General features: G+C 39.3%; 1 protein-coding gene and 1 long non-coding RNA gene across 2 annotated transcripts in view; one reads left to right on the top strand and one right to left on the bottom strand.

The window, feature by feature from the left end:
• Nucleotides 1-13074, top strand: part of LOC122902144 — a 33877-nt gene that overhangs the window by 12461 nt on the left and 8342 nt on the right. The window contains exon 2 of the long non-coding RNA XR_006383752.1: nucleotides 4093-4175. This is a non-coding gene — a long non-coding RNA (uncharacterized LOC122902144). The remainder of the gene's footprint in view (nucleotides 1-4092; nucleotides 4176-13074) is intronic.
• Nucleotides 526-13074, bottom strand: part of HECW2 (HECT, C2 and WW domain containing E3 ubiquitin protein ligase 2) — a 227005-nt gene continuing 214456 nt past the window's right edge. The window contains 1 exon segment of the mRNA XM_044241206.1: nucleotides 526-3591. Coding sequence (XP_044097141.1) covers nucleotides 3480-3591 — 112 coding nt within the window. The 3' untranslated portion in view covers nucleotides 526-3479.

Raw genomic sequence — 13074 nt, forward strand, 5'->3', positions numbered from 1 at the left:
GCACGTGAGCAGCAACAGATGTAAGATGACACACGGGAAAGCACTTCAAAACTCTAAAGCGATGCCCACACACATTCTACCCTTACTGCTCATCATTTCGGAGGCAGTTTCAGCACGTCTCATGGTTAATGCAGGTGAAACGGATTTCCCTTCGAGTATAGGATGTCCACTAAATTATACACCCAACATACGCCACAAAATTGTGGCCACACTTCTTTAGCCAAGATCCATTTGTTTTTGTGCACAAAATAAACGTCCTGACCCCCGAAGTGGGTTGCGCTCGAGGACTGGGGATTTTTCCCCCTGAAAACCGAAGTTACACTGAAGAGCAGATGAGAGGAGAAACAGAGGGAAAATACTGGACTTAATTTTGCCATTTCTCTGATTATTCGAAGATCCTTGAGCTGCTCCTTCATGGTTCAGCTCCCCGTCTGAGCACTTTAAACCCTAGCGTGTGAAAGCGCCCTGGGCCTCCCCACCGGACCAGTGCTGACACACTATCACATGCCATTAGTTACCAAGAGAAAGAGCTTTTATGTGATTTTTATTTTTAGCCACAGTATCTCCCATATATGAAGGCTTCAGGGGATTTCCCAGATGGAATAAACCATTCTCTCTTCATTCCTTAATTGTAGAACATACCAAATTTTATTAAAAATACTTTTTTTAAAACCTTGGTGTCTATTTCTCTAGACTGTGAGCTTCCCAAGGGCAGGTTTTGAATCTTGTGGCTCCATCACCAAACACAGGGGCTGGTACAGAGCGAAGGGCAACAGCGTGCCTCTTGCTTCATGTAGGAGATGTTCTGTGTACATACACAATGCATCGTGACTGTCTTTTATCGTAGAAGAGCGTGTACTATAAGCATCACTCGAGAATTGTTTAAAGAAAAGAGACCACACAGCCAAGTCATCTAGTCTCAGAGAAAATATTTAGGGATATTTCTATTTGTAGGGGATATTCAAGTCTAATTTATTCTGTGGAAATGTTAGGTAATGTTTTTATAGTTACTATTGGACTTTTTTGTTTTACTAATTAAGAATAATAGGTCAGTTATCATGGTGTTCCGATATGCTAAGTATATCTTCCTTAATTCCCAGTTCTGAGAACTAGAGCAGCCGTAGCTTTGGGAAGAAGTTAGATGCTTTAACAAGAAATATTTCTGTTAGGATTAATTAAAGAGATGCATATTATTTCAAACCTCTTATCCAATAATGTGGAATATGGTAACACAGTGTCACAAACCAAAATGAACGCTAACATGGTTAGCTTCGATTTTTGAAAGAAATGTGTAACCTTTTACACTAGCTGCTTAGAGAATGCCAGCTCTGAACCATCAAGGATGTGTGTGTGTCTGTGTGTGTGTTTAACGATGTTATAACTAAATTTCCTTTTAATGAAAAAATACAAACAAGTAAAAATAGTTTGCAAAATTAAATATATACTTATATTCATGATCAGTAAGTACAAACTAACATCTCCAATTAAAACTTTTTTCTCTTCCCTTTTTCTCTGATCCAGTTATAGTACAGAGATAAATCCTCCTTTCTTATCTTTAGATTCTGGTAACTTTTTTGGGGAACGTTTCCCCATGCTCAGGAATGTTGCATAGTTCAGGAATGCAACACGAGTGATATTCCTCTGGAGGGTCTCAGTAGTAAACACAGCTTAACCAACAATTAGTTCTTACAAACCACCTGTGAAAACCATGCATGTGACCCTATAAAATACAAGATGGCCAACATCCCATAATAGGAATCCCATGGCTACTTATAATTCTCAAAGAGGTGTTGGGGCAATGCCTGTAAAACCACAGGCTGGCAAACCAAATGTTAATCCAATGCTTTTATTATCCATGATTTAACTTCACTCTACTGATGAACTGACTCCAATTAGTTATGGCCATAAGTCAAGAAATAAACAATGATGTGGAGCAACCCCAAAAGCAATAAAAATGAAGAACATCCTCTGATAAAATTATGCAGAAATGACATTAGTGATATCATGCAGTTTCTGAGATACCATAGAAAAATTGTTTCTTAATATTGATAAGAAAATTATGCATCAGTGAAAATGCAGGCTTAGAAATATAGTACTGAGAGTTTCAATTTGTGATGTCTTCATCGATGAGGGAAAATGGAATTCTTATTACTAAAGAGAGCTGATCTCTTGGGTGTTGCTGATGGCTCCCTAAATGAGCTTCGTGTTTAATGAGGCTGTACAAATAAAAAGCAGTGGGGGAAATACGAAATCTCTGTATTAAATGCCATCCTGTAAAGTATTTGATGGATGGAAGAAGTCTAATGCATTTTAAATAAATGCATATCATACTATCACATATAGTGAGTCTTAAAAAATTATTACTTAGATGCACAGTCCTTGTAGTGGTAGACACGGCACTGTGAGGAAGTCTGATTTAGAAGCGATTTTCTATTACATCTGTTATGTGATGGAGTTGCTGTTAGTCGTAATGTCCCTTCAACTTTGGTACATTCAGTGCAAAATATTTCGGGGAATTTTTTTGTACCTTTATAAAAATAAAAGGCCCTTTTGTTCTCTGGAGGGTGCTTAAAAGGACACGTACTAGCATGATGCCGAGTGAGCATGGGACAGGGAAACGGGGCAGGCGGTACACACAATATGACAGGCAGGTTCTTATATACATCTCCAAGAACATAAATATATGAACCTATGAAAAATAAAACAGAACTCACATGTAGTTTTTCCTGATATGCTGTGATTAATTGCTAGTTATTTTTAAGTTGTTTTCATGCATTATAAAGCATAAAATCTGTCATTAGTTATTCATTGTATAACAGTTTGTCTTCAGCCTTAATTACACACTTTTCACTTGGCATTTACATTGTCACAGATCACCTTATTGCAAATCTGTAAAGTTACCTCATGTTGGCTGGGTTTCATTTTTGCTTGTGTCCCATGAAAGCTGAAACCTATGGTGCACACCATGCAGGCACTCGGAAGCAAGAAAATGAACATTCTGCTATAACGTAGGGCTTCAGTGAGTGTACTTTTAGGAAACATGTTGGTTTTTATTATATTATTTAACTTGCACTAATTTGGAGATTGGGCCAAGTGCTGCCAGTGTGGCTTGATCCACGTTCAGTGGTAAGTTTCAAGGTTCTCCTGAGTCCCTAAAAGTGACCATGGAGCTGATCGTGTACAGGTTTGTCTTTGTCTTGGAACATAACACAAATGGAAAAAAGTTTGGCAGTCAACAACAGTTGATTGAAAGACTGTTGGGTTGTTCCCTGGGCATCAAGCTCACCCAATCCTTCCGAGAGGACTCATCACCACTATCCGGTCCCCAAATGGGACAGCATGTGTGTTCCTGGACCATCAGAGCATTCAGCTTTACTCTAACGGAATGCACTCTTCAAGCTTCCAATGTTCAGCCATTCTTCAAGACGGCAGCTTCTGAACTTGCCTGTCTGCACGGAGCCTGACATTGCTTTTCCAGGTCACTCAAGTCCAAAGGTGCTGGTCTCTTCCACTGCTGTCAAAAGTTTTTCATAAAGCATGGAGAAGGATGGGTACGGTGGGAGATCCAGGCGGTTAAAACACGTGTGAGCTCTGCAACAGAAGCAGCAAACAGAGATGAGAACGCTCTGAGTGAGAGGAGGCCGTCGTGTGTGTGCGTGTGTGTGCGCGCGTGTGCTCATACTTGTCTTTCATATGCAGAATGTCTTATGGCCAATCTTCACACTTGTTTGGGAGGATCTGAAATTATTTTAATTTCTAAAGAGAAATAGGATATTTAAAAAATATTTTATGTTTTCACAACCATTTCAAATTCACATTACATACATATTACTATTTGTTTAGTTGTCAAAGAAGTGCAAAGACAAGTTTGTTTTTTCTGTACCTCTTTTGATGTCAGATTTTTTTTTTAAAGTTTTTATTTGAATTCCAGTTAGTTAACATACAGTGTAATGTTTGTTTCAGGTGTACTCATGTAGTGATTCAATACTTACATGGACATGAATATCAACTCTGGCAAAATAATTCATTTTGCATTTGTCTGGCTGTCTCAGAAAGTCTACAGTTTTACATTTTTTTCATTTTGTTGGGCAGGGAAGAGCGCTGAGTGTCTCTGAGGACCTGCCTCATGGCTTAGAGTCTCGGGGAAATTCCCTGGCTGGATTTTTCCTGTCGAGGTCAGTAGACCATTGTTACTTCTTTCAACCTTGTGCTATAATCTGTTTTCTCCTAACTCACAGTACAAAATAATGTCCATTTAAATCATTACATTAAGCATTCTTTTTTAGAAATACCTCCCCTTTGCCATGATAGGAAAAAAATATGCTTTCCTGTTATTTGCACCTGAATCACAATAAGAAATAGACAGTTTCCAAAATAGTACATCTTATCAGGAAACAAATCTGCACTTTTGACATGGAATAGGAAGCATTTTATTCTGAACATACCACAGCTTGTTTGTGAAAGCTAAACAACTTGGACACACACACAAAAATGCTCCTGGATTAATATGGAATTTTAGGAGCTATGCTTATTGATGGGCTATTTTACAAAGTCACATGTTTACATTTTCATTCTTATAAATCACTCTAACACTTAGGAAGTAAATATAATTACATTCCTACATGCAGTGGAAAGATCAGAAGTTTGGAGCTGGACAGACTCAGGTTTGAATTCTAGCTCTACCAACACGCTGAGTGATTTGGAGTTATTAAAACTCTCTGAAACTATTTTCTTACCTATAATATGAGAGTCAAATAATTTGTCTCAGAAAGATACAAGGATTAAATCAAATAACAGAAGCATTTTTTTTTTAAAGCATGCTTAGTGTAACACCTGGCTCACATTTTTTGACGAAGTTATTCGTGAGAGATGTATTTTTGCTACATTTCATTACCATTAAAAGGATTTGCTCTAGGGGCGCCTGAGTGGCTCAGTCGTTAAGTGTCTGCCTTCAGCTCTGGTCATGATCCCAGAATCCTGGGATCAAGTCTCGCATCGGGCTCCCTGCTTGGCAGGAAGCCTGCTTCTCCCTCTCCCACTCCCCCTGCTTGTCTCTTGCTAGCTCTGTGTGTCAAATAAATAAAATCTTAATAAAAAAAAAAAAGATTTGCTCTAGAAGCCTTCATTAAATTGCCAAAAGATAATCATGACTCATGGAAATGATGAGATAACAAAGCGATAATAAAGCAGGTGTGTGGCCGCATGCCTTATTAGGTCAGGAATGCAAAGGGGCTCAGTTAATAAGAATTCAGTTTAAGGACACAGTGTCGGCTCAGAGCCTCTGACTCTTGTTACTACAAACACTTGTATATATATTGGGTGGAAGTCCTCTAATTACTCTTTGCAGCCAAACACATTTTTAATAAAATAAATTATTTCAGAATTGCATTTGATATAATTCTTGTTAAAAATTTCTTATTATACCTGCCATATACTGGAACCTCAACTTGGAAGCCTCAAGGAAGAAGTTTAACCTTTTTAAAAACTGAACTAGCATATGAGGAGACAGGAAGGATTTAAAATCTACCTTTTGTACAGAATTTTTAAAGGAAATACAGAATTATTAATGAAGACTTTATCTCTGTACTAGGGAAACAGGAAGAAGCAGAGAAGTAAAATATGTTTTTAATATAATGATATTCCAGACTTTGTGTGCTGGACACATAATACTCACTATCCATTAGACTAAAAGATGATATTCCTTTAAATGAAATTTAAAATGCTGCATTTCTTTGGACACCAACAGAGCTGAGCATCTTTCTCTAGGACAGCTTGCTTACAACATTTCCTATTTTGTGACCTCCATGTTCATCTCCTTGGCCTATTTATCTTTTTAAGTTTTTTTTACTGTGATAAAACATATATCACATAAAATGGATCACTTTATAGTCATTTTTAAATGCACAATTCTGTAGCAGTAAGTACACAGGCAGCGCTTTGCAATCATCACTACCACTCATCTCTGAAACTTCTAAATCTTTCCGGCCTGAAACTCGGTACCCAGTGCACACGAACTCCATCCTCTCCCATGCCTGCAACCGCAGTTCTCTTCACTACGGATCTGACTATAGAAGGTTCCACAGGTATGTGGAATTATACAGTATTCGTATTGCATAATGTTTTCTTAGCATAATGTTTTCCAGGTCCATGTTATGACATGGGTCAGAATTTCCTTTCTTTTTAAGGTTGAACAATATTCCATTGTAGGGATTTACTGCATTTTGTTCATCCATCCATCCATCGGTGGACACTTGGATTGTTGCCATCTTTTGGCTATTATAAAAAATCTTGTTATGTACATTGGTGTACAAATATCCATTCAAGTCCCTGTTTTCAATTCTTTTAGGTATATACCCAGGAGTGGAAATGCTAGATCATATAGCAATTCTACTGCAAATCTTTGAAGGAGCTGCTGTACCATTTTCCACAGTAGCTGCATTATTCTATACTCCCATCAGCAGTGTACAAGGTTCTAATTTGCCTACATCTTCATCAATATTGTTATTATCATTATTTTTATAACAGCCATCCTATGGGTGTGAAGTCCATTTGTCATTTAAAGCTTCATGATTTCCTATTGATTTGTATAAATACTACAAAATAAAGAGATGAGCTCTTGCATTATCTCCTGCTAATCGCTCTCAGCCTGTTCACTTTTTTATTTAGTTATGCATTTTATTTACAGAACAATACTAATCTGAAACATTGTTATTATGTCTTTAGTGTGTTGATATGAGATGTGTTGGGAAAGTGATCACTATTGCTTACACCTAGTTGGAGGTTTTGTTGTCTATGCTTTCGTGGTAGTGTTGGTGTAGTGTTATAGGTTGACTTAGGGGTAATTCTTCCTAAAAGAGTAACTTCATAGCTGTAATCCTGAATAAATATGACTGAACTCATTTTCATGAATTGAGTCATATTGGGTGAACTGGGAAATAAAAATAATTCAGGATGATCTGCTCTCTAGATAAGCCATAATCCCTAATTAATGTCTTAGTTGCTTAGGACGGGACATGACTGGAGATGCAATTTATCTATCACACTCTCGTTAAGCCTGTTCCTTCCCTCTTGACGACCAAATACCTTCCCTTAACTGAAGGATATTTTTAGCTAATTAAGAATGCACAAAATCGGGGCGCCTGGGTGGCTCAGTGGGTTAAAGCCCCTGCCTTCGGCTCAGGTCATGATCCCAGGGTCCTGGGATCAAGCCCCGCATCAGGCTCTCTGCTCAGCAGGGAGACTGCTTCCTCCTCCTCCTCCTCTCTCTCTCTCTGTGTGCCTCTCTGCCTACTTGTGATCTCTGTCTGTCAAATAAATAAATAAAATCTTAAAAAAAAAAAAAAGAATGCACAAAATGGTCACATACATTGGAATGAGAATTCATTCAATGTTTCAAGTCCCCAATTAAGTTCTTGCACATACTTAGTTGTAGAATTTTAATTCATTGTGGTTTTGTGGTAGGCAGAATTCTAAGATGACCCATGCCTTTGTATAAACCCCATCTCTCAAGTATGAGTGGGATGTGTAACTCACTTTTTTTTTTTTTTTGAGATGGACTCACTTTTTTTTTTTTTAAGAATTTATTTAACAGAGAGATACACAGCAAGAAAAGGAACACAAGCAGGGGGAGTGGGAGAGGGAGAAACAGGCTTCCCGCTGAGCAGGGGGCCTGATGCAGGGCTTGATCCCAGCACCCTGGGACCATGTCCCAAGCTGACTGTAGATGCCTAATGACAGAGCCACCCAGACACCCCTGTAACTCACTCACAACGCATGGAGTAAGGCAAAGGCAAAGGTATATTTCAGATGTAACTAAGGCTAATCAGTTGATTTTAAGTGAAACAAAGGGTAATTATCCTGAGTTGGCCTGACCTAATTAGGTAAGACCCTTAAAAAGACATCAGGGAGGTCAGAGACTATCACTATTGCTGGATTTGAAATAACCTGCCATGAGCTCTATAGCTACAATTCTGCCAACATCCTGTAAGAGTCTGGAAGCAGGTCCTTCACCAGTTGAGCCTCCGGATGAGAATGTGGTCCAGCCGATACCTTGATGTCAGTCTTGTGAGATGCTGAACAAAAGACCCAGCTAAGCCATGCATGGGCTCCAGATCCATAGAAATGTGATATAATTGTGTGTTTTAAGCTACTAAGTTTGTGGTAATTCATTAGGCAATAATAGAAAATCACTATCGGTCTCAAGAGAGTAGAATTAGTCCAAGAACAGTGTGAGGAATGAAGGGCGACAGTAGAATCGCCCCATCAAGTTCAGGTAGTGGGATACAGCCGGGAGCAAACAGCCCAGGCTTCTGAGCAGAGGAACAGGAACTCTGCACGTTTCTCGGCAGTTTCTGTAGGATCTTATCCAGTATACCCTTCAGCCTGAGTACTCTTTTCTCTAAAGACTCAGTTCTCAACACAAAGGTAAAGACTGACTGGACAAATTTTTTTTATCATCTTGAGTCATAAGACGTAATCACCGTTACTGATCCAGAATCGAAGATAATCAGTGCTTCCTAAATTATATCTACTTGCAAAACATATGGTCACTATAGCTGAACTCTTTCTCTAATAAGCTGAACAGCTTCTCTAGAAAATGTTTCATGAGGATGGAGGGGAAAACTGCAGAAAGATTAAGTGGTTTTCCCAAGGTCAAAGTTGAGTCAGTGGCCAAATCAAAAACAGGACCCCAACAGGACTAGGGGAAGTCCAACACTACGCTGAAAGCAGGAAGACTAATGCTCATTAGCTCTGTTCTTTCAGTTCTTTCTGGAAGTCTGAGTGTTAATCTCGTATTACTCCTGACTGAACTGCTACCCTGAACATCCTACTAGGTTATATAGATTTTGAGGATAGGGATTAGCAAGAAAAGCTTCAAATATATATTTTTAATGAGTGACTCAGTCATGATATGCAGTAGCTCTGGGGGAAATGGTCCAAATTAGGTCAGTGTCAGTCCAGAAAACCCTGGGACATACCGGGGGATTTTTAGGCTTAGCTCAAACCCTTTAGTTCTATCTCTGGCTTACCAGAAAGCAGAGAAACTCTGAGCAACACACCGGAGGGCATCAGAATCACCCTAGAAGCTGTTTACAATGGAGATTTTTGGCTGCATCCCCTGAGATGCTAATTCAGAAATTTGAGGGTGGGCCCAAGAATCTGTATTTTAACAATCACTACACGTGAGTCAGACGCAGGTGGTCCCCACTGCTGGAGACATCAAATGGATGAGAAATAAGATATCTACGTTGGCCATCTACACCAGCATTTTGTATGTTTGCAAAAATTTCAAAACTCCTTATAAACAAGACAACATTGCTAATAAGGAAATTGAGGAATAGTGTGGTTAAATCGGTTGCCCAATATTTACCATCAACCTGCGGTATGAGCCAAGAACAGGAAAAAAAAGAAAAAAGAAAAAGCAAAACAAAACACAATCCTCTGAGGCTTTTCACACCCCCTCTCCCACCCCATTCCATGTCCTAAGAAAACTCCAGCAGAAAATAACAGGAGGGCCCTTGGACTCTGTTGATATTGGCAGCAAAAGCACATCCAGTTATTCAGTCTCAATAAAAGGACATTTTTCAAATCTTTCAAAGCCAGCCACACTAAGGCTATAATGAGTTTACCTCATTTCAATCTTTGCAGCCAGAACCACTCAAGGAGGGCAGGTCTGAAACCCATCTTTGGGAAATCACGCTGGCATCAATATAAAGAAAATTTAAAGCCCTCCAGACATCTGGTCTGACTTAATCTCTTGGTGCTCTCTGTATTCGTCAAATGTTAACCAGGAGGCCACATGCCTACCCTCTCTTCCTTCCTACACACAAGACAAGTCAATTACCCGAATCCAGTGAGCCAGAAGTATCACAATTACATCTAAACTTTCCACGATCAGTTAAACGATTAAGGAATTTCTCTTTCTCTGTACTTATTATTTTATTCCCCATTTTCCCAGAATTGATTTTTACTAGCCTATAAAGACTCAAAATATAAGACAAATAAGAACTTAGAATCAAGATTTTAAATTAAGAAAGAAAACAAGGGATAGAGAAAGAGGGAGAAAGGAGAAAGCCATGGACCTCGTTTTATCTAGTAGATGTAGTCTTAGAAATAAAATGTATTTGAATCTAATAAATACTTTTTATTTGCATTATGGTTTAAAAGGTGCTTTGCTAATACTCTCTTTTTTCATTTGGCAGTGGTGCTGAAGCTTTCAGGTTTTGGTTTCCTTATCCCATTCCTTCCTCTTCTTCATGTAATTAATAAATCAAAAAACAAAAACGAGCATTTTGGAAAATTCTTAAGGAATCTTGGAACAGATCACTTTTTAATATCAACATTTCTTTGGAAATGTGAGTAGTCCGGACCTAAATTACCTGTCACATCCACATTTTGCCTGTGTGAGAGTGTGTCCACAGGATTTCCCTAAGGGAATCAGGTGTGGCTGCAGTTCTAGTGGTCAGGACTGCTGTAGGCAGCCGCCAGAGTCAGCCTGGAGCTGGGCCATAGAGCAGGCAAAGGGGGGGCTTCCTCTGGGCTCTCCAGAACCTCTAATTTGGGGATCCAAAGACTCTTCAGGCAGCATCCACGCTTGTTCACCTATAGAACATCTTTTATGATTTCTCCCCTTGAAGGTGCCATATTTGAAACCTTGTCTTTCTCATATAAAGTGCTCTGACAATTAAAAATTAATTTTTCAATTTGCACAACATTTCATTTAGTCCTTCATTCATTGAACACATACTTACTGGGCTCATATTCCATGCCAGGCATTGAGCTGTCCCCTAGCAGATGAGAAAGAAAAGCCTGGCCTCTGGCCATGAGGAGAGTTTACGTTCTGGCATCACAATGTGCAAGCAAATGGACCCCCTACAGCTTGTGCGGTCTGTACCCTGTACTGGGGGATCTAACTGGGGTGAGGGGGCACCGAAATCCAGCCTGCCTTTGGCTCTGTTCACCAAATCCTGAGCCCTGACTAAGGGCTGCATTTCTCTACAAGACTGCAAGACACCTTTGTCTAATTAATTCAAAAGATCCGTGCGAGTGGCCTTGCACACAATTTTAATATACCGAGTTATAAGTCTGCTCAGCAGAGTCAGAAAGGCTTTAAGTGGACCTTATTTGTGCCTTGAAGGATGTGTAGATGTATAAGATTTTTCTGGATAAACTACAAGGAGAAGGATGTTCCTAGAAGACTGCCCCAGGGTATGGGGAAACTCCACATCATCAAGAAACTTGAGAAGTAAAGTTCTTCAGTGACAGTAGCCAAGGCTGGACCACAGCCGGTTAGGGAGGCAAGACCACATCAGGAAGTAAGGTGTGTTCATGCAAAGACCTCTTCCATTTCTTCTGTGGATGAAAGGTAGCCAGTGACTAGCTACGGGGAATCAGATGGCAGAGGTACCACTCAACAAAGCAGGGGACATATGAAATGGGTGGGGGCTACATGATGGATTCAGCGTTTGTAATCAGCATGAGAAATTCAAAGTTACCAATGGCACAGAAAGATAAAGTTCAATTAAAGTAATCCAGGGATTGTGTTGTTAGCCTAGATAGATTTAGAAACACTAATAAAGGTAAAATTTCCATTACGATTATTAAAATACTCATAATTTCTCTAATATTCCCATTAATATCTTCTTAGGCCATGATATTTAAAGCAGGAATTTCTGCTAAGACTAGTTCACAAATATTTGTGTAACCCGTGGTGATACAAAATTCCTCACCAGGTGTTCAATAAATGCGAATCAAGGGAAGGGAATTCTGGCCTTTACTATCTCCATCCCTCAACTGTCATATATACCATTTGGTGGCCAATGATGTTGGTCTTCTGTTCATTCAAATTCCTTTATTACTTCCATCTCTGTTAAGACCCACATGGATAGAGATCAATTTATATTTCCCAGAAGGTTTTGTATATACTAATGCATGGATATCAGAAGGCTTTTTTAGAGGAATCTTATCTACTAACTAACGTCTTATGCTGATTTCACTAGGTCACCTTGGTTAAAATGTACTTGCATTTATAAATACAGTTTGGAATGACCCCACAGTGGGAAGTCCTGCATCCAGGGTAAGAGCGGAAGGAACTGTCCCAACCATGCAGTATGGGCAGGTAACTTCTTTGCCCGTGGGTGGCTCTGGGAAAATATGAAGACGACATCCTTGTTAAACGTAAGAATTTAAACCCCAGAGAAGAAAACTCAGTAAGGAACGGTTCCAAGACGAAAAGTCTTGAAGTCCAAACAAACATATAAATCTCTTGGGCTGATATAGCACAATTCTTGCATACCTAAAAATGGTAAAATACCACGCCAGCTCTGCAAGCTACGTACCGGGAACAAGAGTAATAATGGCAGAATTTGTGGAAGGATGTGTTAGGCCTCATTTTAAGCACTTAGCCTGCATCATCCGCGTGCATTCTCAAGACTGCTGTGCGCAGTAATTACTCGTATTTACTTTAATTGCTCCGATGAGAGTACTAAAGTGATTTTGGTATATGTTGTCTGGAGTGATCCACAGTCACAACCCAAGTTGAAGAATTCCCTAAGAACGTATTCATTGAGTACAAACGACGTGCCAGGCCTCCACACTAGGGCAAAGCCACACTCGATTCCCACAGAGTCCTTGTTCTCACGGGTTTATATCCCAGAGGGAGAGACAGGTAATCAGCAAGTAAACCAATAACTAAACATAATGATCAAATTGAGGTAAGTCTTATGAGGGAAATAAGGCATGACAGAATGACAGATGCACTGGGAGTGGGAGCATGGACGGTCTTCCTGAGGAGAACAAGAATTTCTTGGCATTTTTTTTTTTGTAAAAACTTTTCAGAAGAATAAAAAGCATAGTTTTAAAGATGAAAAAATTTACATCTTTAAAAAAACATTTTTTTACAGTTCCAGTCCATGAGAAAAACTATCTTCCCGAGACACCCATTTCATAATTAATTCTTGCTTGTTTCTTAGTTTGGGTCTGCATTTCGTTCATAATAATTTCCAGACACAGCCATTTTCAAGAAGTTTCCTCCTTCGACAACCCCCCCCCATCACTGCAGCTCTCCAGTTCCTC

Source organism: Neovison vison, chromosome 3, assembly GCF_020171115.1.
Source record: "Neovison vison isolate M4711 chromosome 3, ASM_NN_V1, whole genome shotgun sequence".
Classification (NCBI taxonomy): Eukaryota; Metazoa; Chordata; class Mammalia; order Carnivora; family Mustelidae; genus Neogale; species Neogale vison.